The sequence below is a fragment of the Bombus pyrosoma genome, linkage group LG9 (assembly GCF_014825855.1).
Source record: "Bombus pyrosoma isolate SC7728 linkage group LG9, ASM1482585v1, whole genome shotgun sequence".
Lineage (NCBI taxonomy): Eukaryota > Metazoa > Arthropoda > Insecta > Hymenoptera > Apidae > Bombus > Bombus pyrosoma.
Window position 1 is genome coordinate 13,733,382 of NC_057778.1, and position 26,334 is coordinate 13,759,715.

Consider the following 26,334-nt stretch of genomic DNA (forward strand, 5'->3'; position numbering starts at 1 on the left):
ATATTATACTATCTGAAAGTACTTGCTATAACATAATAATTCACTCAATACTGGTTGTTTTACTTGACATGTATACATTTCTTTTATAACATCGCTTACTTCATGTACCAATCTGTTTATACGCATTGTTGCGATCGAATATTAGTATACATAGTATTTATGATTATAAATGTCAAATTAAATTTATATATAATACAATTGTTATTTAATAAAAGCATAAAAGCTAGATATATGACAATTAGTTATATTTACTTACTTAAATGTTAAAATTTGTAAAAGTACCACTGCATTAGACGGCCCTGAAACCCTGTTAGAGTGGTTAACAAGTGGCTGTTCTATTCTCAATCGCTCCGCGGGACACAAATCATTCAATGAATAGAGATTCTTCAAAACATGTGTTTAAATACGATTTGATTAGAACAGAAATGTCTTCTTTATTCATGTATTTCTCTTAAATTTAAGGTAGGTGTTGGTTTGTAATATTTTATACCCATAGTCTTTATAGTATATCAATACGCATTATTAAAATTATTATTTCGCAATCATATACATATAAAAATAATGACTAGTTAATGCGTATCTGTGCAATCGGATATTTTCAATTTTTATTTAATATTAATTCTATTTATATACTGTTTACGCCGCTTAAAGGATATGGATCCAGGTACATATTGTAGAGGAAAATAAATCGTTTGTTATTTTATAACATTTTCGTGTGCATATACACTGCATCTAAATATTTAAATTATTATTAACTATTAAAATTATCGTTTAAATCCTTTTAAAGAAATTATTTTTAATATTTATTGTGCAACATATGGATGTCATTGAATTTTACACATATACAACAAACTTCTTGCATTTTACGGTGGCTAATATTAATTCAATTTACAGTTAATTCTATCATAAGTAAATTTATTTTAAATTTTATATTATGTCCATCATTGAATTTCTAATACTTTTATAATTTTATTATGTATCTATATTTTGTAAGAAAACACAAGGAAAGAAACAATTGTAAAGGTAACGGATTGGTTACGTGGAATTTGGGAGATGAGACGTCAAACTGGGCCTGTTCAGCAATGGATAGATTCAATACCATCACCTATAAAGTCTAATTTTTCAATGAAAAATGATAATCAAGGAGAATCAAGCAGTAAAAAGCCTAATATTTCATTGGCACTAACAGAGCCTAAGGACATTCCATATTCTATGAGAACAAAACAATTAACTATGACAGTGTCTGCACCTATTAATGTTCCTAATACAACATCAAATAATACAACAGGATTACCTAGGTATAATAAAAGGCATAGTACAAAAAATATATAATAAATTCAAAAACATTATACTTACAATTATATTTACTTCATACAGCTCATTGCCTCATAAATTGGTTCGGGATCCAAGTCTACAATCTGATAGCAGTCATTGTAGTAGTGTAGAAAGCTTGTTAGAGCTAAGAAAAGCAGATCCAGAAGCAATTTTGCTAGGTCTTGGATTTGGTGGTTGCTCAAGCAGTCCACAAGAGAATGGTTCCTTTTCTCGTATACCGAAAAGATTTCTTCAGCCATCAAAATTAAAAGGCATAGCTATTAATGATTTTATGAAGCAGCAACAGGAAACTAGTGAATCCTTTGATTCTGTATCTCTCGGATATAGAGGTTTGACAGGTGAGCTGCTTATCAAAAACTGACACTTAAGAGAAACACATAATGGAATTAAGAGAAGAATAAATAGTAATTCAAAAGTTGTTGCACCTTAATGCAGGACAGTCCAAATAAGTTTTATAGTTAAATTATTAATTATGTTAAAAATAAATTTGTGTTACACAAATAGTAATGTTATAGGAAGTGATGACACATTATCTGTGTCTAGACTTCATCCACATCGCAGACATTCTGGACCAATTAATTTTGTAAGTCTTGTGGAAGTTAGATTTTTTCTCAAATTTTCTTGATTCTTAAACAACTTTCGTTTAAAGCATTAAAAGAATTACTTTTCAGTACAAGCAAAATATTTGACTTGATGTGCTTTAAACTATTTGCGTTTATGGGTTTGTTTCAAGTATGTTTGATTTTATCATAGATAACAAGGAAACAGAATTTGCATGAAATAGTTATATTACCATTGTGAAAATATCTAATGCCTGAAATAAGTATGTAATTGTTTTTGTATCATAGATGTGGTGTGATTATAATCATTTATTTAGATTGCAGGACATTTCTTAAAATATGACAAATTGATCATCAAATATTTAGGCTGGTAGTATGTTTGATAAAAAAAAATAAAGTTGCATAGTTTTTATAACTTGCGTATTGTGTTGTATTTTCATAAATTGTCATTGCTTCTTGTTTACAGTTACTTTTAGTATTGTACTATATTTATTTATTGTTAATGTGTACTGATATTTAATTACTAAGGGATGTGAAATCATTATTCTCCTTATGTGATAGGCTCACCGTATGTAGCGCCATCGGAAATTGTGCAAAAGATTATGCAGCGTTTACGAGAGCATGAAAGTCATGAACACGATCCATATGCAGTGTATAATTCATATGAACAATACAGTCCATTACATTGTGGTGGTACACTTTCTGTGTTGTCTCCTGATAGCAGACAATTTTTGGAACGACCACGTTCAAAAAGTCCCGACATGCGTAATAAACGTATGATTATTGGTAAGAATTGTATTTTATATACGTTTTTTATTTGTAGTATTGAACATTGAACATTTTCAGGACAAAAGTCATTTGCATTTGGTCATGATGGTGATCTAATCGAAATTGATCCTTCTAACGAAAAAAAATTGTTCGAAAGTATTCCAAGTGATGATTCTAAGGCCGTAGAAAATTCAGGAATATTTAATGATTTAGCTGATAATAATAATGAAGTATATGAGCAAACACCTATCCAGAAAAAAATATTACCAAAACGATTATTTTTTAACGACAATACGGAACTTAATGACACCGATGTTTCTTTATCAGTAAAAGTTTTTGAAGAAAGCGAAGACCAGCAAAATGAAAATTTGAATAAAAATACTGACTACAAAGATGATATTTTTCCAAACACAGTTTCAGAAAATGTGTCTGATATTCGAAGAGCCAGTGATGGATTTTATGATATGAAAGACAGAAAAATATCAATAGTAAATAAACGAAGACACAGCGATGGCTTTGTGCAAACTACCGAGCATGTTGACGATACTGTACTTACTCGAAGGAGAAAAACTTTGAAGCGACAGTCTAGAATAAGTGATACAGATGTGGCAAATTACTGCAATATAAATTTCAGTAAGTCTGATACAGCGCAATGCTTGGGAATGAATTGTAACACGAATAAAAATTTACATGAAGTTTGTAACCAAGAAAGCATTTCCACGAAATTTTCAAGATTAAAAAATAAAACTAAAGATTATGACGTAAATGAATGCGGAGAGAAGTTACTTGAAGGAATGTATAAATCAGCAGAAGATAGTTTAAGTAAAAATAAACAGGAAAATAAGAATGAATACTATGTTGAGGAAACCAAGCCTGTAGAACAAGTGTGTATAGATAAAGGTGAAAAAACAACCTGTTGCTGTCATTCTGGTACTAAAAAATATTGGAAGAAAATGGAGAAAATTATTCAAGAAAATAAAAATTTGGAAACTATGGTGACGAAGAGCAGGAGAGAAATGGCAGAAATTCGAGAAATGTTAAATAATGTGTTATCTGTACGATTAGAACCCGGTTTTTGACCTAAATTGATTTATGGATTTATGAAAACATGTTGTTTTCATATTCATTATGATGTTAGGATATCTAAAACCTTTGGAGCAATTTCGATTGTATATTTTCAAAAGTATTTCGCGCATCACTTAAAGTGATTCATGAAATTATTCCAGGTGATAAATATTATAATAGATATCAATGCAACAAGAATGCATTTTTGCTTATAGCAATTATATTTTATTCTGTTCTTAGTTCCAAATAAAGATGTAAATATTGTTATATAATTTAAAACTTTTATTACTTAGTAAATATGGATGAAATATCAATATTCATTATCTTATATATTTACAAATAACATATTGATTCCATTACTATGAAATAGTTTTAATGTTTCGTTATGTTTGAAAATTATTGCTATTTTGTTATTATTTTTGTTACTATATTTAAATCATATTACAATTTTGCTTGATGCCGAGAGTTTAATTGTAATTTTATATTGATATATAAATCGTTTCGTTTTATTCTTGTTCAATCATACATAATGTACGTGTATACATTCAAGTATGATTGAAATGATTTTTATGACATTTAAATCTTAATTAAATTTTAAAATTGTGCCAATCAAACACTACATATTCTTTAGTGAAAAAAAAATTGAAATTCTTATCTCATATACTTTCGTAATAATAACGTGCTCCGAATATATTACCATAAAAAAGGAAAATAATGATGATGATATCAGTAATAGTAGTAACCATAATAATAGTGGTAATTGCAATAATAATAATAGCAACAATAACAAGAATAAAAACTCAAATTCAATGCTTTTTGATAAACATATGCCACACACACAGACATATTTTTTCAAAGATATAAATTAGTTTCAAAATAATTTACAACTTATCACACAAGTTAGTACTATATCAGCGAATGTTTGGAAAAAAGAAAATTAAGAAAGAAGATAATTTCACTTTGATTGAAGAACTTACAATCTTATGCTCTTAATTGAATAAATATTCGAATTTTCGTCTATTCAAGAATATATATATGTATAAATGAAAGAAATAAACTTCTTGTTGAAATCTTTTTATAATAGAAAAAGTTATCTTGTATAATTATTTTTATAGAGTTATAATTTTATAAGTTCGTTAATTGTTTTTAATGCTCAAGTATTATATTATATATTTTTGTTATTGTAAGTTGCTCGTAATACGAACTAAACATAGTTTTATTGGGGCTCTTTGCTAACATTAACTACATTTCAACACATAGTCTTTGTAATTAAGTTAGACATAATTACAAAAATTATATTTACGTATTATTAATCAAAATATTTAAAGTACAAATTAAAATGGAAATTACAACAGGACTTATTTATATACGTGTGTATATATAAATATAATATATATACACACATTTTTTCTTTATCTAATGTATCATTTAATGGTTTAAAATTTATTAAACTCATAACGGAAATTGTATTCCTTATTATGTGCCTACATTCCAATAAATTTAATGTATACAAATTATATAAACAGGGTAGGAGCTTTGTAGAAAATATGAAATGTACAAATAATATAGGAATATTGAATAAATATTTGACACGATTAATTTTTACTCTCTCTCTCTCTCGCTCTCTCTCTCTTTTTTCTTTCTTTTATATACGTAAAACATAATTTTTATCCATAAAGCTAGATCGAACATGACATACCACTGAACATGATTGATGACAGTACATATAATTAATTTCTTATTCACACTGTTGCCACTAACAGAAGTTCATCATACATATTATTTATAGCCATGAAATTTTCGAGGTGTAATTCAAGATAATTAAAAGTATTTATAATATGATTTTCCAATATGAATTTATACGGCAATAGGAACGTAAGACCACAACGGTAACTGACACTGATTTATTTTCTATATCTAAAGTTTTTTATTTCAACGACTAAACATAACACGAAATCTAGTTACTGAAGGTGTTCTTATAACTGGGACATTGAATTATTTAAAGTGCAACAGAGGATCGAATAAATTTTGCAATTAAAACTACGCCGAAATTTGTATATCAAGATTATTACCAATATTGTAAGCAATACAATAATATTTTGAAAGTAACATGCAGTCTAAACAAGAAATTTTAGACACGTCGAATTTATAAAATACGAAATATGAGTGGATATCATATTTTTTACGGAAACAAATAATGTTTGAAATTGTTTGATAACTTTTATCAATTGAAACATACACAAACAGCTCATAAAATTGTCAATTATATGTAAAGCTACCCTTAGTAAAGAACTGAGATCCATGGTCCACTCAATCTTATTTTAAACACGAATCTGCTAGGATATCATTTTGTAAACTGCATCCACGTATTTACGTAATATGTCTGTAATGTTGATGTGTACCTGTGATTGTAAATGTATTCTTCCTTAGCATACCTTAAAATGTATATAAACAAATATGATCAAACATGATCTATATTTAGTCTTCTTTTTCTTCTCTGAAAAAATAAGAGATAGAATATCAGTTATTGTTGCGCATTATTCTATAATTATAACAAAATAATAGTATAAAAATACAAAAGAAAGTAGAAGGAAACTACATACTTTACAACTTCTTGTTGATGTTGATCAAGGTGAAGTTCAACAATGGTTTCTGTTCTACTTTGCACTTTGAAAGTTACTTGGGCTGCTAAGTATTTATCTTTGTTATTTACTGACCATCCAGAATACTATAGAATACATATAATACTTATTAGGCACAAAGGAAAAAGAGGTGGTGTTGATTTCATAATGGAATTAATAATTATGTTAATAATTTACCGTCGATGTGCTTTTATATAACGTTTTCCCATCTTCTTTGAATGGCAGAAACTTTTGAAGTAATGCCTTCCCATCTATCCTCCACAATGTTGGATCCGTATTTCCACCAATGTCAGCTTTTGCCACAACGAATGCACCAGACTAGGATAACCAATACAAACAACATTGTATTCTCATTATGTAAGTAGACAAATGTATAGAATTTTATAGACTAGATAACTAACGGTAAAATCTTTTGGTGTTTCTCCCGACGATTCATTGAAGCTATTATCATCGGAGTCTTCTTCATCTTCGTCTTCTTTTTCATCTTCTTCTTTCTTAGACCGCCTTTTTCTTTTGGGTTTCTTTCCTGTATCTGAATCAGATTCGTCATCCTCTTCATCATCATCTTCCTCATCTTCTTCTTCTTCTTCATCTTCTTCTTCTTCTGAGTGTTGCCGTTTTTTAGCAGCTTCCCTTTGTGGCCTCTTTTTAGCACCACTCTAAATATTAAAATTAGTATTACTGAAATAATCGCTATTTATACCATTTTATTAAATGTCTATGTAGGTTAATTGAATTGAGACATACGATAACGAAATAAAGTATCTTTTGTATATTAAATGTTCAATTTTTATTGTTATTTGAAATAATTTTTCTCGTGATAATATAAATGTACAAACAATTATATAATGATATATAACAGAAATGAATAACAATTATTCCATTATAAGAGAAAAAGTGGTTAAATAATGAAAGGCGTAGATAGTAGAGTTGCATTGTTTTGAAAAATGTATATAGCGCCCGGCGCCACCGACCGGCCGGCGATGATAACTCGCCAACTGTAATAGCATTTCCAAGAATAACTGATCTTCTAAGCATATAATGAAAAGTAGGGTTTAATTATAAGTTTCTCGCTGATAATAAATATTAAGAATCATTTCATGATAAAATGTACTTTTTGCGAGACATTTCATTAGTAGTAATAGATTTGGTAAAGTACGGTATATCGTGTAGCATGTTTGACACAGCAACGACACATCACTACTATATATATATATACATAACTAAATCGACTTGTGTTTTCTCGTTATCTACTCAGGAGAATTGATTGATTAAAAATGATCATTTTTTCTGACAATAACGGAAGGTATTAAATTAGGAGTAAGGCGCAAGCATTAGAAATGATAAGTTGAATGTTATATCTAGAAACATTTGCGTTTCTTGTTTTTACTTGGATGGAAAATATAATGTATTAAAATAAGAGCAACTAGCCGACTGACAGAAGTTTATTTACGAATAACTAAACACAAATAAACGTTTTAACATATGAAGAAATTGGCAGAAAGCATAAGAGAAAAGCGAGAAAGTAGGGTTAGTTAAAAAACAGTTACAAATTTGATTGCGATAACAGCAAAGAAGAAGAAAGTATTAGTAGCGTGGGCTTTACTTCAGCTCCGGCTTCTGGAGTCCACTCTTCTTCAGAGGCTCCTTCTACTTCTTCCGGATCATCTGCGGAATATTCATCCTCGTCTGATACGTCCTTCGTTTTCTTCATGTTGCTTTTTCGCGAAATGTTTGCAAATTTTCCCAATGGGGCTCACCGAACAAGAGAAAAACTCCACGAGACCACGTACAAGATAGACCAGAGCACAATCACGATTTGTCGCAAACAATATGGCGGTATATAGCGGTCGGAACTGACATTTACGCATATCCTCCTGCGCAGCCTGGAAGCGACGCGTGCTTTGTAATTTCCTGCGCGTCCATAGAACCGCGAGACACGGAATTTTTTAGGTAACCATTTTAATCATTTACACAATTTTTCTATTATACTTGCAGATTGCGGTAATACAAAGTAAAAAGTGGCATTGTGGAAAAGAAGTAAAAGATAAGAGAAAATAAGTGAGAGAAAGGATGACGAGAAACAGAAGAAACGAATATATACGATTCACGATGATTTAAAAGTATGTCTAGTCACGTAAATAGATAATTTAGTTGCAATATAATTAAGCAGTTATGTAGTTGTTTTTAATACCGATTATTTTTTAATAGCATGTATTGTGTGAATTCGTCTAAATTCAAAATGTTTTTCAAGTCGGATCGATATGAGAGTTGGCGCATGCGTTAATATTTTAGAGCATAGGACGCTCCCTTTGATATTTACGGAGGGAAGAACTCAATGTACAGAGGGAACAAGCGATCGTGGAAAGAAAATAAAGATGTTTGAGCTATATGGTGTGAATAAAGATGGTATGGTTTATCGGTCACCACCGCCGAGAAGAAAAGAAGTTGATATATTAGAGGTAATTAGATAAAATAGTCTAATTCTAATTTGCTTAGTTATTTGTTAAGCGTTATTATATTCATTAGTGATGGTTTTTCAATCGATATATTTAAGACTGCTAACTTGTATAGAATAATGTGTATGTCTTTTCATCAAATATATAGGTTGGGTCGTTGACCGAATTTTATTGACACAATGGTGTCAATGGTGGTACTTCGAACGGTGACTAGTTTGATTGTTCGTTTTTGATAAGTAAAGTAATATTTGCTTGCAACTTACTTTACAGACTTGCTTACAATTATCGTCTCCCGAGTTAATGAGAAAACTGCCAAACGGTGATGCGGTACACCATACAAAGGATTCAGTTTCCACCTCTTTCGATAAGAATAAAGATCTACCAAGGGAAAACAGTAAGTTTGAACGACAAATTTTTGTATACCGTTAATCGTAGGAATAGAGGCGAGAATATTACGGATGAAATGAAGTGGTTTAGAAAACAGTTAGGACAGATTATGTCTGTTGTGGTGATAGCTAGTTGACCACTTCAGTTTCTTTTGTAATTTCGCACGTCAGTGAGTTTATTTAATGCTGCGTAACCGTGTAACTTCTGTAGCAATGAAACAATGGTAGGGCAGAATCGTAAAAGTGGTTAATTTTTGCTCGAACTTCACAGAGATCGGAATTCGTTACGGTTTTCATTCTTTCCACGTATTGGCGATGTTATCGCAATGATAAAATCGCGTTATCCAAAATGCGATAATAAGAATCATCTATTGATTCGTCACTGTGGTCGGCAAATAGGAAGAAAGATAATTGCACAATAGAAAGTTATTTCGTTTTTATTTATATTTAGCCCGCATTCGTCGAGAATGAGATAATGACATAACCGAAAGATGTGTGCATGGTATGATATACAGGACGGAACGTGTTAAGAAAATGGATAGTGATGATTGGTTCCTTTTTCCTTGGATGCGCTTTGGTCGCAGGCGTTGGATTACCTTTAGCTTTGGAACTACGAAGCTCGCATTTATTGGAAGCTAGACTTCAAGTTGTAAGACGAATGCTCTCTGAAGTTCCTTTGATCGATGGGTAAGAAAGTATCTCGTAAAAAAGCTTTTGATCCAAGCAGTATAAGAGTTTATGAATTCAAGCGGTCATTATTTCTGATATCAGACACAATGATTTCGCATGGAATCTCCGAAAACATCGGGGAAACACAAAGTTGAAAGACTTTCCTTTCGACGAGAACTTGTCGCGAAACATAAGTTGGGGCTCTCAGTGGCAAACCGATTTGGTGCGGTTACGGCAAGGTATCGTGGGCGGGCAATTCTGGTCCGTTTATGTTCCGTGCGAAGCACAATTTCTTGACGCGGTGCAACTCACCCTGGAACAGATAGACGTAGTACGTAGGCTAACTTCGAGATATCCAAAGAAAATAAGAATGGTAACGAGTAGCAAAGAGCTTGAAAAAGCGCACAAGGATGACGTGATTGGGAGTTTGGTAGGAATCGAAGGTGGTCACAGCATTGGGACATCCATGGCTGTGCTAAGAAGTTTTCATCAACTGGGAGCTCGCTACATGACCCTGACACATAAATGCAATACTCCATGGTAAGTTTACATTTCTCATTCTCGCGTTCTACATCAAGTCTGATGTAGTCATCAAGTTCTGATATACGAATAATACAAATAGGATAAGGGAAGTATCAATCGTATCAATCAATGTGTGCCGGCGTTCGTATACATAAGCAGATGATGATAAGCCGTTGTAATTGTCCGCAGGGCTGATTCGTGTTCGGTAGAAGATTCAAATTCGGATGCGCGATTGGATTTTCACAGCGATGGATTATCGGTATTCGGCAGAGCGGTAGTAAAAGAATTGAATCGATTAGGAATGCTTGTAGATTTGTCTCATGTTTCGGTAAGGACCATGAGACATGCATTGGCGATGAGTAAAGCACCAGTGATATTTTCTCATAGCGCGGCCAGAGCTCTCTGTAATTCGTCCAGTAACGTTCCAGACGACATACTCCGTAATTTGGTGAGAAAAGAACATCGAACAAAACAGTTTTTCCACTGGAGCCTTAATTTCTATTTTATATTTTCTCTTATATTATTTTATTTACTTATTTTACTTATTATACTTATCTTATATTACACGTGTACGTGTATGTACAATTTATGATTATTCCTTGTCTTATTTTCCATCAATAGCATTAACTGTTTGTGTTAATCGATGACTCGTACACATACATGAAAAAAAAACAAGAAAGTTAGCGTTATCGTGTTTTTTCTCTTGTTTCAGTCGGTGAATGGAGGTCTGGTTATGGTAAGCTTTGACAGCGCGCATTTGAGCTGCGGCGATAAAGCTTCTATGTACGACGTGATAGGTACGCCTGCATGGAATTCTATTTGAGAAATGTTAAAAAATGTTACTTGTCTTTACAGCTCACATCAATCATATCAGACGAATAGCTGGCGTTAACCACGTGGGTCTTGGAGCCGGTTACGATGGTATATCGAAGTGAGTACAAACGATTAGTGGCTTATTTTAAAACAAAATGTCGATAAATAAGCTTCTATATATCTTTAGTCCGCCGATTGAACTGCCAGACGTTTCTGGTTATCCTTTGCTACTGGCTGAATTGACCAGAGATAGAAGATGGTCAGCTTTGGACATCAAGAAATTGGTGGGCGGAAATTTATTAAGAGTGTTGAAAGAAGTGGAAAATCATGCGACAATCATGTCCCATCAATCTCCAGCGGAAGAATTGATTCCTCAGGAGTTGATAGAGGATACTGCCTACTGTAGATATCAGGACGCCTAGAGACGATTCGATATACAACGTTCCTATGGCATCGGTAATCGTTTATCTTCGATCCTTCAGAACGTCGAACCGTGTGCTCCTTATCATTTCCTCTCTTTGTACCTGGATTACTCCGTTTTACATTTTTTAATAAAGTAGCCACGGATCGTACGAATCTTCGTTTCCTCTCTATTCCTTGCTTTTCGTTAATTAGCCTACTATCTTAACATAGCATCATATATACAGTATAGCTATAACTCGTAATATTATCGTGTTAGAACGAATATATTTTACTACAGTGAAAGAGTAGCGGCCGGCCCGTTTAAACGTAGTGCAATGAATAGAAAATAAATTATAATTAATTGTGATCGTTTCGTAATCGACTCGGCCACTTGTGATAAACGTCACGACAAAACGTGTGTAGAATCAACGGTTGTTTCCGCATATATATAAGTATACATATTTTTCGTACGAATAGCGTCGAGATTTACTCGACGTAATATCATAATTACGTCGCACAATTACAAAGTTCGCAATTGAGTTGTAGCGATAGGCGCGACACTCCGATAGATCTTTCGTCCAGTCGACGTGGTTATAATTAATCAGTCTTTCTGCGAATTTAACATGCCATGTGGTTACACATGGACGGCTGTCGGCATACATTAAAGCGGTGTATTATTTACTTTTGAGATTGAAAGTAAGAATTGTTTCCTTCGAACGTAGGAGAAGAAGATAGAGAAGAGGGGAAAATGGAAAACAACCATCAATGATTGATTACACGTGACGTATTTGTCGGATAAATCGAAAAGATCGAGATAAATCGTAATTGGATCGAAGCCTTGTTGTGAACGAGGGAGAGAGAGAGAGAGAGAGAGAGAGGGAGAGAGAGAAAACAATCAAAAGAGGAGAAGGCGAGAATGAAGGAGATAGTAGCAAAAGAGACGAAAAATGACAAGGTGGTAACACGATTGATAAAAACAAAATATTCGTGCTGTAGTTTTACAACGGATATCAATTACTAACTATCGATCGCAGACTATCAACTACCAATTGTCGACTATTGACAGCAAGCGAGTTTTCTTGGTTTTTCAAAACACTCGAGGTCATATACAAGCGCGAAATCAATACGCTGTTACGCATTGATCCCACAACTACAGAACTGTACGCGTTCACGTAATACTCTAGCTGCTAGAGTTCAGCAGAATCAAGTTTAGTATTTGTATTAAATAGTCAGAAAAAATGATTTTTGCACGCAAATGACACTGAATCGAAATAATTTATAAGCAAAATATGTTTCAAGAGATAGTTAAGAAAAAAACACGAGCCACTACAACTCTCAACTCTCGTACAAAGCACAACGTTTCATGAATACACGGATTTATATCGTAGCAGAAATTATACATCTCACGTAGTGTTTTTGAAATCGATCTCCTGTCGATTTTTTGATGCAAATAGTCCACTGTGGATCACAGTGTGGTGCGGTATGTTATTGTAAATCGAAGAAAGTTTGCGTTCGAATGATCGATCACGGCTCGATTCAAAGTGGAAAAAATCCATTCCTAGACAACATGGTTTCGTCGCGCGGAAGTGGTAGGGGAGTCGAAGAGTATACTCGCTGGTTCGTACGCCGAAAGCTCAGTTTAGTTTAATAGCGGTTTCGAGTCACATTCTTCTCCGAGCTTCGAATTTTGGAATGTCCGAATATTGAATAAAATTCGCAATCATCGAAGCGTTGAAACCGGGATCGAAACACAATCAAACGTAAGGAAAAGAAAGAAGAAACGAGGACCAATGGCTGTTGAGCGAATTTTTGAATTGACTGAATTTCATATACCATAGGAAATTGGTTTATTGTGTATGCGTTTCTTTGATCACTTGCTCTCCGACCGTTTTTACTATTTCTATTTTCTCCTTCGATTTCAATCTCGTGTGATCGCCTATGAATTAACGAAGATACCCGGAGCAAGGAAACATAGAGAACGTATTAAGGCTTAATATTCGTATGCAAAACGGAAACGGGGAAAGAAACAAAATCGAGGTGAGTCTTTTGCGATCGTATGCTGTTTTAGAAGCACATTGAGTACATAGTTTAATCGACAAATACAAGTTCGAAGAAACGATCATGCTGCGGTATGACAAACGACAAGAAATAGCCTTTGCAATGAACTCGAGACCATAGATCATGAATATGATTGTGATCGTAAAATGTTTCTTTTTTTTTGTAAACACCTATTCGGTCATTTCCCCTTTCTTTACTACGACTCAATTTCAATTTTCAAGTTCGATGAACTGTGTATACTACAGATGAAACCGAAGGTTTCCGTAAAAATAGCCATGGCTTATTTCTAATCAGGGAGAGCAATATATACACTTGTCATATTGTGAAACGCGCATAAATCTCTTCCCATTCGTCCTCTTCTCTATTCCCCTCTTTTTTCTACGATTTTCAACACGATCACCACTTTTTCATAAATGAAAATTTGAGTCCAAGTACATGTTTGATGTGTACTATTCGGTGTAATATTTCCAGACAAACGACAAAACGTGGAAAAATGTATCGGATACGATTATATCGTGATGCATGATCAACCTCTATAACCCCGGATGGGTACCCATAACACTGTATAATATATATATGGTACATTTGGATCACCAGACGATCCTGTTATTCGATCGTTCTTCGTTTCAGATAAATCCGATCGGCAAAGGAAGAAATAGAGGGGCGAACAATGAAATACAAGGTAAGGCAACAAATTTCAGCAAACTTGGGATTCTTTATCATTAGCATCGTAGCAGTTTCGTTCTCTCGTGTTATTGAGAAATTTGAGAACATTTATATATTATTATATATGTATTTATTATACATTATAGTTGCAAGCGACATCGTCGTTTGTCTCCCATTGAATAGCCGAATACTGAAAAACTGGAAAAGCGTCTTATCGTGACTCGTGCTTTTTCCTTAATTACGTCGTTAGTTGCATAAATAAGTCGATAAGCGAATAAGGAAGTCTAATTAGAACATTTAATCGAGGCAAGCGTCGCGATGCGTCGATCTATTTAGAAGAAAATATCACGATACGGCGATTATGTTCGCATCGTTACTCGACACTCGCATCGTCTCTTTTAAGTAGCGCAAACGAAGAAATCCTCGGATCAACGCAAGAATAAGAAATCAAACGTGAAATTTGAATAAACGCGCAAGGTCCCCTTGCAAGATTAAAGTTGCGATTGAATTTTCATCTACGTAATTGTACATACAAACGATTAGATTTTCTCTAGAAGGTCATAGTTGCATTGAACCAACTACTTTTCATGTGTTTCTGCTATCTTGTAGTGTACATCTAGACATTCGTTCTATCTATAGTACACATTAGTCAACTGAAAATACAACTATCTGTTTGCTGTTTAATTATCTGCTATGCTACTTTGTATCGCGTCTTTCTTTTAATTAGTTTCTCCAACATCGTACGCTTGTATGTGTACATCTTTCTAATCAATTAGTAATTTTTCAAACATTAATATTCAATCGAATTCAATTTATTAACTTCTTCTTCGCAATCGCATCATCTGTTTGTTTCATACCAATCTGATTACACATGGTAATACTATTCTTTCTTTCCAATTTCTTTTTTCATAGCTTTCGTTTTCCAAATAGAGCATTCAATTTGACAATCGTCGTTTTCGAAAATTCAGTTGCGTGCAACGAATCGGAACACAAGAAGAGAGAGCATGCCTCTACAGCGGATTAGATTTGTTCTTGTAATACGTGACACAGCCGATCGGATTAGACGGATTGCACGACCCGTTCAAGTTTATTTACGCTGCCGACGCATCGTCGACGAGAATCAATTAAAATTCATTCGCTGTGCCGATTGGATTTCGCAAGTATAGAATAAACAGCTGATTAACTTTTAAACATTAAAAAGGTATCGGCGACGATCCATCTACGCGTAACTGTTCCGTGTCCTTAACCACTCTACGAATGGAAGAAGAACTATCGTTGTCGGATCTCTGTCACGAATCTAGAGTAAAAACGGCAAAAATAATGTCAAAGTAATTTCAGTGATTCTGGAGCGAGGTAAAAGAGCATCGATCCTCGCCACTATTATTATTTTCGTTTTTATAGGTAAACGATCCGGACGCAAACGACGAAAGGAATGGCGCGATTGAGATGAAACAAGAATCGATATTCTCGTGGTAATTAGCAAATTACAATTAACTACGAAAGACTAAATTTGAAATCTTAAGATACGCGTTTTTATTTCGATCGAATTAGAAAATACGTTTATTCGATATTTCGATGAAATCAAGAATGTGGGTTCACATGTTGTCGACGTTTTACTTAATTTTGATTCGAACAGGCAATATGGGCCGAGAAACGAAAAGGAATTGGACAAAAATAGATGGAAATTGATCATAATCGTTGGTATATTAACGGTAATCGTGGTTGCGTTGCTACTAACGCTGGCCTTGCAGATGGTTATTTTCCGCAAGGAAGTCTACGATGAGATGTGCCAGAGCGAGGAATGCGTGAGGACAGGTACCGTAAAATCAAGGTTTCCTCTATTCCTTTTCTATACTTTTCCCTATCCCCACCCGAGTTAGCCTCGCGATGTAATCGAAACACAGAAATATCCCATTTCAATTTCAATTATCCTTATATAAGAAAAATAACAATTTATGCTTGCGTCGATCCTACGTTTATTCGCGATGAGCAACTACCACATTGGCGCGAAACAAAAGTTGTTGGACGTTCCAGCCGCCAGAATAATAGAGGCGATGAACAGATCTGTAGATCCTTGTCGAGATTTCTACAAATTCGCCTGCGGCGGTTGGATTTCAAAGAATCCTATACCGCAGAGTCAAACATCCTGGGATCAATTGAGTCTTCTTAAGGAACGGTTGCTGAAGGATCTAAGGATATTGCTCGAAGAATCGGACGATGGAAACGATTTGAGATCGGTCAAGTTGGCTAGAACTCTATACAGGACTTGTATGAATTTAAGTAAGAATAACCGATTTATCCTAATTCGAAATAACTAACAGAAGAAACATCGATAAACGTAAAACGAGAGAACGCACGCAACTCGAATTGTCAGACAAACGTAAAATAATACGAGTTATCGTTGTTTTAGCGAGCATCGAAGCTCTGGGGTTGAAACCCGTCTATGAAACGTTCAACAAGCTCGGATTACCAAAAGATCCGCCTTTACAAAACGAAACTTTACCTTTTGATCTTCCCGGTATTGTCGGGAGGATACAGAGAGTTTTAGGTTTGAATATATTTCTAAATTTTTATATTAGCGAGGATATACGAGACACGACGAAAAATATGATGATGGTAAGTGTAACAGGTAGAGCAATTCGTTTGATTAAATTCTACAACCACACGACGATTTCAATTTCGGCTTCGTCAACTAATTCGGACAGTTTTAGATAGAACAAACGTCACCAGGATTTAGCGAGCGTTATTTGCTCGATTCTTCGCGATTTCAATCGGAATTAATGGAATATAAGAAGTATATAGAAAGCATGATCGAACTGGCTGGCGCAGGGAATAGAAGCACCGAATTTGCCAACGAGATCTTAAACTTTAGCACGAATATCGCGCGCGTTAGTATTCATCGAAGCTTATTGCATTATTAAAATTATATTCCATCGAGCGCACATATTCCGAGCGAGTAAATCCGCCAATTGTTTTACATTTGTTCAGATCATGGCGACTCCAGAACAAAGACGCAACGTAAATCATCTTATTTACGATGTAACTATCAATGAATTTCAACAGATGACAGATTTGCACGTACAACAGGTGATTGAATTGAAGCTGGAAAAGCTTATGAACGATATTAAAGAGAAAGAGAGAGACTTTTAATCAACCCGTTTCAGTGGAACTGGACCAGATATTTGGAAGCGGTGTTCGACGATACAAACGTAACAATAAATACTGAATCGGAGCGTGTGATCGTAATGGATCTGCAGTATTTACAGAAACTACCTAAACTGTTAGCGACTACTCCATTCGCCACGATAGGTAAGTACATACATATATCAACCATTTTACTGTGAAACTTTACCTGTCGCCACTTATAATTTGAATCGTATCAAGCGTTATCGATAATCAACTGTTGATTTAGCGCGATTCGTATGGTGGAACGTCTATTCGGCGATTGCTCCATTAACGTCACAGCGATTTCGTGATCTTGGTTTCAAATTCTCGCAGAAAGTTTTCGGTTTAAAAGAAGAGACATCGAGATGGAAAATTTGTACTGGAAATGTAAACGTAAATTTTGGTATGGCTCTCAGTTATATTTACGCACGAAAACACTTTGACGATAATGCTCGACAAAAGGTTCGTACGACATGATTTTCTTTTATTTAACGATCGCTATATGTACAATTACGACAAGTATGTAGAGAGAAACAAAGAAAGGATAGACGGTTTTCAGGCTCTAGAAATGTTGTTCGACATTAAGGCAGCATTTGAACAAATGGTTGCCGAACTAGATTGGATGGATGCTGAGACAAGAGCTCAGGCTCATAGAAAGCTGCACGCGATAAGACCGTTCGTAGGAATTCCAGACTGGATTACTAATTCAACAAAATTGGATAAATTTTACGAGGGGGTGAGTTATCTTAGCTTAAATCTCGGTCAGTGAGAAATCTGGAAATCCAAGATGAAATTTTGTTGCAGAAAAACGTTGTGCCTGGGCGATTGTTCGATACATTTTTGATGCTAACTGACGCAACAGTCAGGAAAAGTTTAAATAGTTTGCGTGAGAAACCGGACAAAAATCGATGGATATCGACTGGAACAACAGTAAATGCGTTTTATAGCGCGATATTAAACTCAGTCAGTAAGTATTTGAATATTATATGGATATTATATTTTATAAATATTATTTTATCATTTCGTGTTCCTGTTGCGATCTAATGCCTCACTTTTCTCACACATAGCGTTTCCAGCTGGTATTTTGCATCCTCCGTTTTATGGAAATGGTTTACAGTACGTATAGATCATTGATAATCAACGAATAAATTAAACAAATTTTCAATACGAAATTGAAATACCAAACATATTCCGCAGGTCTATCAATTACGGTGCCATGGGCGCAATCATGGGTCATGAACTAACTCATGGATTCGATGATCAAGGTAGTATATCGATGTCGATGCGCTGTATCAATATGTATCGTAATAAATTGCAGAAAATTAAGTAAACTTCATATAGATCAAATACAATTTCTACGAGCCGATCTGTTTATATGCAAGGTCGTAGATATGACGAAAACGGGAATCTTCAACAGTGGTGGAGCAACGAGACGTTACAACGTTATCACGAGAAAGTTGAATGTATAATCAAACAGTACGGTAACTACCATCTGCCAGAGCTAGGCAGTAATAATAATTTCACGGTGAGTATCACCGTCCTTTTAACCCTAATGCAAATTGAGCCAAGGTGAAGATGGCGTGTGTAAGTCTTTGATCTGTAATTCAACAAAGCGTACGATACTCTGTCTAGGTAAATGGCATAAATACACAGGGAGAGAATATAGCTGATAACGGTGGTATACGAGAGGCCTACAAAGCGTATCAACGATTTCGAACAAGAAATGCTAATCGACTAGCTCTACCCGGCCTCGCTAATTATAGCCAAGAACAATTATTTTTTATAGGTTTCGCACAAGTAAGTAGTCGCCATTTATAAGAAATGATACAACTTTTATTGAAAAATCGTGATAATTCCTAAACCGAAGATATCGTTGAACGTGTAAAATAAATGAATTCATGAAAAACATGTACATATTTACAATATATGTATACGCTGCCTATATGAATATGTACACTTCTATACATTTTCGTAGGTCTGGTGCGGCAGTTATACGAATGGAGCGCTAAAATCTAAATTGATACAAGGAGTTCATGCACCAAATCATTTCAGAGTCATCGGAACTTTATCGAATAACGCGGATTTTGCGAAAGCATGGAATTGTCCGGTTGAAAGTCCCATGAATCCGTCTCGCAAATGTATTCTTTGGTAATTATTTGTAATTACACAGCATGCACGTATCCGAACATTACTGAACATACGAGATTATGTTATTCTTTAAAAAGAACGTTGTATAATATTCATAGTAAAATTACATAAAGAGCAAATCGTGTACTGGAACTTATTCCCAAGACGAAAAAATTGGCAAACAACAATGTCAAAACAGAATATCAGTGAAATGAATTCAGAAACATTATATTCGAATATAACGTCCATAAAAGTGGATATTGTTCTCTAATAGAAAATATCGTATCTTATAGTATATTTAACTTAACACTAAATTTACCACTGCTGGTCAAATTGACCATTTTCAAACTTCTACACAAATTTAAGCATATTTAAATGTTATCATATCGCTTCATAATTTCTGACTTTTCATAAACACTTTGACCGGACTCGGTCACAAAGTGTTACACGAAGTGGTAGGTTTAGTGTTGAACACTAATTCTAACACAACATTGCAAGAGATAAACAGGTAATTCTAGCACCGCAATTAACTTTTTGCAACATATCTAATCTGCGTCTGCGATACCTCCATAGTTTAATTTCCCCATTACTCGAAGCTGTAACTAACAAATTATCTTTAAAAGCCATACATTTCACTCGTTTATCATGTGCAACTACTTCTACAATTTCCACAGATTTTTCAAGATCAAAAAACTTGATTTGACCATTTTCCAAACCAGCGGCAATTAAATCATCATTCAAAAATTCTACGCAAATAATTTTTGAGTCGAATTTTAATTCATTATCGATCCCCGCTGATTTTACGGAATATACGTCTATTCTCTGATTTACAGCTAATAAATACTTTTCGCCATTAGGACTCCATTTAAGAACGTTTACATTTCTAGCATCTGATCTCAATCTTGGGACTAGATTTGTGGCATATGCTTGTCTTCCTTTAACTAGATTCCAAGTTCGCAGAATTCCATCTGCTCCAGTAGACAGTGCTATTTTTCCTGTTGGGTGAATAGCCAAAGTATTAACAGCTGAACCCTTATGCGATTTTTGCCAATGTTTTTCTGTTTGCCAATTTCCACATCGAATTGCAGCTATGGTTCCGTCGCTACTGCACGAAAACAGATGAGATGTATCAGGAGTAAACGCAATGCAATTGACGGTATCTGCATAAACATATAAAAATATGTAAAACATATTAAAATAAATGATTTCATCCCCTATTTTAACATGGCATGCAAATAACGATCTTATATGATCACACCTACCATTATGGTGCATTAATCTACCAAATTCTACTCTGTTATGTAAATCGTATAAATAAACAGAATCATCAGCTCCACCAGATGCTAAAATATTTTTGTTACTCGCAACGCTACGTATGCTACTGACATGGCTATGTGTTGCGAAACTTTTTACTATGTTGTATTCCTGAAAGTTCATCAGATTTATCAGTAAAATATGAAATTATATTCAACTGAAGTAAGTTCCATGCACCGAACATAACCTAAAATATAACAACGGAAAGGAACTTGTTCACTTACGTTATCAGTATTGCTTATTTTGTAACCGAGTAAATACTCTTCGTATGTCCCTACGATTATTTCGAATAGATCCGGCATGTTGGAATTCAAACAAAATGATACGTACAAACTGGACTACTTTATTCGTGGAATCGAATTAATTGGAATGTATGTAAATATGTACATTCGCAAACTGGTTTGATAGGTACATACATACATACATAATTGACGTTTGTTACAATTTCTGTTGCTGATGATAACAAAATTGTAGTTGTACTTGTAGTTGTAGGGAATAAGAAAGAGGAAATGAGAGTAATCACACTATGATCTGGTTGTTCCCGGATTAGTACTGCACCATGATGCTAAATACTGAAGATAGCACGCGCTAGCATATACAAGATCCTATAAAATTACAGGTGTTATGAACTGGTATAAGCCTGTGGCTCCCTCCAGCGTGAATATCTTGTATGATAATAAGGTAAACTCTAGCGCGGCGAATTTAACTGTAGAGCAGTGTAGACGAGGCAACGAATACGTTAAGCGTCAAGCCTGTTTTGCCTTCCTTTTTATTTAGCGAGCGATGTCCGATTTCACCAATATGCTGGCGGCCGGAGATCTGTGTAAGGTTGCGATAAGACAATAGAGGGACAGATGTTTTCAATCGTTTATGTAAAATATAACAACAAATATATAACATGGAAATAAATTTCAAAAAATATTATGATTCATCTGAAGTTATGTGTATCGATGAATCTTTGATACCATTTCGTGATCACATAATATTTAGGCAATATTTAGAACAAAAGCGCCACAAATATAGTATTAAATTAATAAATAAATTAATTAGTTAAGTCGTGCTGTGGATCTGGGTATGCTTTTCGTGTATATGCAGGGGAACGATGAGAAAGAGAAAATACGACTAATGTTATAATGTCTTTTTGTAGAGATATATTCAATAAGGAACACAAAAGAACACACGCGTTGTGTTGGATTTCGGATGGTGGAAATTAGACAACACGCGTTGAAAAGTTAGAAGTTTTATTTGTAACGAGTAACTGCACGATATTACCGACTGCAGAATATTTATTTTAACATTATATATATTATATATTATATTATGACATTCTGTGATACCTGCAAAAAACAATCATTTTTCTGTACATCGTGTTTTAATAATATTCATAATTTTAAAATTTCTTATCTGTAATTACACTTCTTTTTTTCTTTTGTACGTATCAAATTTATCAGAGATTATATTTACGTCATGCATATGATAAAAGAGATGTAATATCTGACGGAATCCATGTTGTCCTACTGATATTCAGGGAAACGTTGCATGAAATTATTTCGTTAGAAACACCGCGATAACCCATTGTTAAAAAAAATTGAAAATTCAGAAGATCTTCACATAAGCGATGGAGATTCTGATAACAGAAGTGGAAGTGAAAGATGTAAGGTTCCCAACATCGTTATTAGCTGACGGAAGCGATGCTATGGTACGTGGTATATGCTTTAATCTTCCTTTCGATGGGATGTTGTGCGTATTTCGCATTTCATGTTAAAATTTAATTTTATAAGCTCTGGTTGTAATATAATATTCAATTACAGCACACTGATCCTGATTATTCTTGCGCGTACATTACGATTAAGACTAACGAAGGAATCGAAGGATATGGATTAACATTTACTTTGGGTAGAGGCACAGAAATTGGTATACATATTTATTTATCTTCTAAAACGACTAATTATTGTTTATGGGGTAAAATGATATTATCAAACTTTTCTTTGAAATGTTCATAGTCGTACAAGCTTGCAAATCAATGTCGTATTTAGTGAAAGGACAAAATGTCAATGAAATTTTTACACACTTTGGATCTTTTTGGAGAAAACTAACGAGTGAATCGCAATTAAGATGGGTAACGTATTACAAATACGTGATCATATAAGAGAGTTACTGTTACATGTGGGAAATGTAGAAGCACGCTAGGAAATTCAATGTGTTTAATATAAATGTATGAAATGTAATAGATCGGACCAGAAAAAGGCGTTATTCACCTCGCTACGGCTGCTATAATAAATGCATTGTGGGATCTGTGGGCTAGAATAGAAAATAAACCTGTTTGGAAATTACTTACGGATTTATCCCCTGAACAATTAGTCTCTACGATTGATTTCAGATACATGTAAGTTGCATACATGTGCATTTTACGAAATGAAAACAGCTTTGAAACGAAGAACTCACTATATTGTTATTTAAAACTGAAACGAATTTTTATGATATTCTCTTCCATAGTACCGATGTTATTACGAAAGAAGAAGCAGTGAAATTACTGAAAGAGAATCAAAAAGGAAAAGAAGGACGCGAAGAAATGCTACGAAGAAATGGATACCCGGCGTATACAACGCAAGTGGGATGGCTTGGATATAACGATGCTAAAGTTAAAGAGCTTTGTAATAAATTTTTATCTCTTGGCTTTACATCTTTCAAGGTAAAAGTTGGTCAAAATGTAACGGACGACATAAGAAGATGCCGATTGGTACGCGACGCGATAGGACACGAAAATAAATTGATGCTAGATGCTAATCAAATATGGGATATCAACGAGTCGATCGAGTGGATGAAACAATTGGTAAAATTCAAACCAATTTGGATTGAAGAACCAACATCTCCTGATGATATATTAGGGCATGCGAAAATCGCAAACGAATTAAGACCGTATGGCATCGGTGTCGCGACCGGTGAAATGTGCGCTAATCGCGTGATGTTTAAGCAATTATTACAAGCGAGAGCAATCGATTATTGTCAAATTGATTCAGCTAGAATAGGAGGAATCAATGAAATATTAGCTGTTTATTTGATGGCAAAAAAAATGGGCGGTAGGTTGCACAAATAATAACTACTTTCTGAAGATACTAGGTTGACCATTTTATCATAATTTTTATTATATTAGTTCCAGTATGTCCACATGCTGGAGGCGTAGGTTTATGCGAAATGGTTCAGCATCTCCAGATGTGGGATTTTATATGTTTGAGTGCATCTACCGAAAATCGTGTGATAGAATATGTCGATCAACAACACGAGCACTTTGAACATCCTGTATGTGTTCAAAACGCTTCTTATATGCCACCCATGAGTCCAGGCTATTCAACCAAACTTAATGAAGAATGTATTAAGAACTATTCATATCCAAATGGAGAAAAATGGAAGGACATGTACGAACAGGGGCTTTTCTACAAATCATTTAATTAGAATAAATACAAAAATTTATGTCAACTTAAATCTGTATAATAAGCTATATTTTAATATAAATGAATTGAAATGGGCATCAGCACTTTAAATACTTAATAAAATAAACTGATTTATTATTTTTACATTGTTTTAATTCAATATTATTTCAAAGTTTTATTCTTTATTTAATGATCATGATAATTTTAAGAACGAGTTTAGGATGATTTTTATTATCATTGTCAAAAATCCACACCTTAAATCCACTTAAATTTCCTTTAGTTATTTTTCCTTACATTTAACAACAATGGAAATAATTTACATATATAAACCATGTTTATACATTTACAATGTACAACACATAAGGTAATGTCTGTAGTGAATTTAATTGTTAAAATGTCATAATCATATAAAACTCCAAAAAAATATATCACAGCTATTGATCTTGCCTTTAAGCTTATTTTAGCTTGATGTACTAGGATTATTTTTGTCTTTAAAATAAGACTTCACATACTCCGTCTATAAAACATAATAACAATTACTTTTAAATCAGCTAGAACCAACGAGATATATGAAAATGAAATGATATATGAAATATGTATTATACGTACGTTTACAAACCAATACGAGTTGGGTTTGAACATAAATCTTTTAAATAAGCCTATATTGCATATAGGGGAAATAACGTGTAAATGCAAATGATGTATTGTATTAAATGGTGGCCAATGAAAACCAGTACGTGTAACTGCAAGGTCCAAACCTTGTTTTTCTGCTATTATATCCACTGTAGAAAGGATTCTGTCATCTAAAAATTGTCATTGTACAAGTAAATATGCAAAGCTTAAACTTAACATTTAACACAAGTATTTATATTTGGTCAGACTTACAAAGTGAAGCATCTTCTGGTTGAAGTTCTTTTGCATTGCGTATATGTTTATTTGGCAGTATTAAATAATGATGGGTCGAAGCTGGATTAATATCTTTAATACACGTCACATAATCATCCTAAAATGATATGTAACATTCCAAATTTAACAACTATAAGATAATGTAAAAATATTTTTTTCTAAATGTAGACGTCATTATATATCAGGAATAAAATTGTAAAAATTTAGTTATGCTACGTTATATTATGCTAAACAACAAAGGTTAACTTTTTCATACCTCGTATATCTTCTCGCTTGGTGTTCTGTTATTTATGATATCGCAAAAGATACAATTATTTATATGAGTTTCCATGCCGACAAAGATATAATCACGTTAAATAGTTTCCCCAGGAAAAAATTGTTTCCTTGACAAATTAAAAGAAGTTGATGTCACTTGACTACTTGATGTAGGTGCTTATACATAACATATGTATAGGATGACTCTCTCGCTATATACGTGTAAACTCATAGGCAGTGTCGCCGTGTCGGTCACATCGTATGTAGATCGACACATTCTTCTTTTCATATTACATATAACATACACACAACACACACTTCTGTCTCAACTCTGGTACAGAAAAAATAGCAATTTCCGATGACAGAACATAAGTAAAGACTTGGTGTTATCGGTAGTTTTTTGGCTTCGACGTAACTAACGGGAGTATCGTCCCGTACTTATTTACGTAGATATGTATGTACGTGTTCCAAAGTGTTGTATGCTGCTAGGAACATAAATAGAAATAGCTATAGCATATCAGTACATCTTTTAGATTCTATCGTATTTAAATATATTTTAAAAGCTTTTCTAAATATATCATGTTAAATGAATTAAAGGATTATGAATAAACCTGTCAAATTAAAAAAAAGATAGGAAATAATATATATTATACATTGCTAACGAACCTCAATGTTATTGTTTATATGCCAAGCAAAATATAAAATAAATATATAGGTAACTGAGATTTCAAACTATTATTATTGATAATATTTATCGATAATTGAATCACACTATTGATCGGTGATCATTA

The 26,334-nt window shown here is 33.7% G+C and overlaps 7 protein-coding genes across 15 annotated transcripts; 4 read left to right on the forward strand and 3 right to left on the reverse strand.

The window, feature by feature from the left end:
• The first annotated feature begins 302 nt into the window (after positions 1–302).
• On the forward strand, positions 303–5,327 carry LOC122570552. Of its 2 annotated transcripts, XM_043733040.1 has the most exons (6): positions 303–462; positions 652–664; positions 995–1,298; positions 1,378–1,673; positions 2,457–2,681; positions 2,742–5,327. In XM_043733040.1, the coding sequence occupies exons 2-6, from the start codon at positions 655–657 to the stop codon at positions 3,740–3,742; spliced, it is 1,836 nt and encodes a 611-aa protein (XP_043588975.1). In that variant the 5' UTR covers positions 303–462; positions 652–654; the 3' UTR covers positions 3,743–5,327. The 2 variants fall into 2 exon arrangements, with proteins under 2 accessions (XP_043588975.1, XP_043588976.1); XM_043733041.1 differs by lacking the exon at positions 652–664 and having other exon boundaries at positions 305–462.
• A 304-nt stretch (positions 5,328–5,631) lies between these two features.
• Positions 5,632–8,217, reverse strand: LOC122570559 (nucleolin-like). Its single transcript, XM_043733051.1, has 5 exons — positions 7,977–8,217; positions 6,772–7,029; positions 6,548–6,688; positions 6,332–6,456; positions 5,632–6,225 (listed from the first exon to the last, which is right to left on the reverse strand). The coding sequence occupies exons 1-5, from the start codon at positions 8,082–8,084 to the stop codon at positions 6,207–6,209; spliced, it is 651 nt and encodes a 216-aa protein (XP_043588986.1). The 5' UTR covers positions 8,085–8,217; the 3' UTR covers positions 5,632–6,206.
• On the forward strand, positions 8,152–11,795 carry LOC122570553 (dipeptidase 1-like). 3 transcript variants are annotated; one of them, XM_043733042.1, is made up of 10 exons: positions 8,152–8,276; positions 8,369–8,493; positions 8,582–8,832; positions 9,100–9,223; positions 9,731–9,902; positions 9,987–10,424; positions 10,596–10,854; positions 11,119–11,203; positions 11,262–11,337; positions 11,407–11,795. In XM_043733042.1, the coding sequence occupies exons 3-10, from the start codon at positions 8,635–8,637 to the stop codon at positions 11,639–11,641; spliced, it is 1,587 nt and encodes a 528-aa protein (XP_043588977.1). In that variant the 5' UTR covers positions 8,152–8,276; positions 8,369–8,493; positions 8,582–8,634; the 3' UTR covers positions 11,642–11,795. The 3 variants fall into 3 exon arrangements, with proteins under 3 accessions (XP_043588977.1, XP_043588978.1, XP_043588979.1); XM_043733043.1 differs by lacking the exon at positions 8,152–8,276 and having other exon boundaries at positions 8,355–8,832; positions 9,667–9,902; XM_043733044.1 differs by lacking the exon at positions 8,152–8,276 and having other exon boundaries at positions 8,355–9,223; positions 9,667–9,902.
• Positions 11,796–12,112: 317 nt separating this feature from the next.
• LOC122570550 (neprilysin-4-like) lies at positions 12,113–19,777 on the forward strand. 5 transcript variants are annotated; one of them, XM_043732989.1, is made up of 18 exons: positions 12,150–13,381; positions 13,460–13,658; positions 14,310–14,361; positions 15,747–15,817; positions 15,982–16,160; positions 16,380–16,625; positions 16,756–16,961; positions 17,057–17,233; positions 17,334–17,432; positions 17,510–17,654; positions 17,758–17,972; positions 18,070–18,246; positions 18,315–18,477; positions 18,578–18,626; positions 18,708–18,775; positions 18,893–19,035; positions 19,143–19,307; positions 19,486–19,777. In XM_043732989.1, exons 3-18 carry the CDS (start codon positions 14,350–14,352, stop codon positions 19,660–19,662), a joined length of 2,292 nt encoding a protein of 763 aa, XP_043588924.1. In that variant the 5' UTR covers positions 12,150–13,381; positions 13,460–13,658; positions 14,310–14,349; the 3' UTR covers positions 19,663–19,777. The 5 variants fall into 5 exon arrangements, 4 of the variants coding, with proteins under 4 accessions (XP_043588924.1, XP_043588923.1, XP_043588925.1 ...); XM_043732990.1 differs by adding an exon at positions 15,258–15,673 and having other exon boundaries at positions 12,151–13,658; XM_043732988.1 differs by having other exon boundaries at positions 12,150–13,658.
• A 155-nt stretch (positions 19,778–19,932) lies between these two features.
• On the reverse strand, positions 19,933–21,526 carry LOC122570557 (p21-activated protein kinase-interacting protein 1-like). The gene is made up of 3 exons (XM_043733049.1): positions 21,176–21,526; positions 20,900–21,062; positions 19,933–20,797 (listed from the first exon to the last, which is right to left on the reverse strand). The coding sequence occupies exons 1-3, from the start codon at positions 21,251–21,253 to the stop codon at positions 20,118–20,120; spliced, it is 921 nt and encodes a 306-aa protein (XP_043588984.1). The 5' UTR covers positions 21,254–21,526; the 3' UTR covers positions 19,933–20,117.
• A 901-nt stretch (positions 21,527–22,427) lies between these two features.
• Positions 22,428–24,526, forward strand: LOC122570555 (mitochondrial enolase superfamily member 1-like). Of its 2 annotated transcripts, XM_043733046.1 has the most exons (7): positions 22,428–22,650; positions 22,763–22,865; positions 22,955–23,070; positions 23,183–23,337; positions 23,448–23,562; positions 23,644–24,031; positions 24,106–24,526. In XM_043733046.1, the coding sequence occupies exons 1-7, from the start codon at positions 22,570–22,572 to the stop codon at positions 24,402–24,404; spliced, it is 1,257 nt and encodes a 418-aa protein (XP_043588981.1). In that variant the 5' UTR covers positions 22,428–22,569; the 3' UTR covers positions 24,405–24,526. The 2 variants fall into 2 exon arrangements, with proteins under 2 accessions (XP_043588981.1, XP_043588980.1); XM_043733045.1 differs by having other exon boundaries at positions 22,430–22,650; positions 23,448–24,031.
• Positions 24,527–24,642: 116 nt separating this feature from the next.
• Positions 24,643–25,982, reverse strand: LOC122570564 (histidine triad nucleotide-binding protein 3-like). The gene is made up of 4 exons (XM_043733056.1): positions 25,545–25,982; positions 25,268–25,385; positions 24,992–25,185; positions 24,643–24,899 (listed from the first exon to the last, which is right to left on the reverse strand). Exons 1-4 carry the CDS (start codon positions 25,617–25,619, stop codon positions 24,843–24,845), a joined length of 444 nt encoding a protein of 147 aa, XP_043588991.1. The 5' UTR covers positions 25,620–25,982; the 3' UTR covers positions 24,643–24,842.
• Positions 25,983–26,334: the final 352 nt, after the last annotated feature.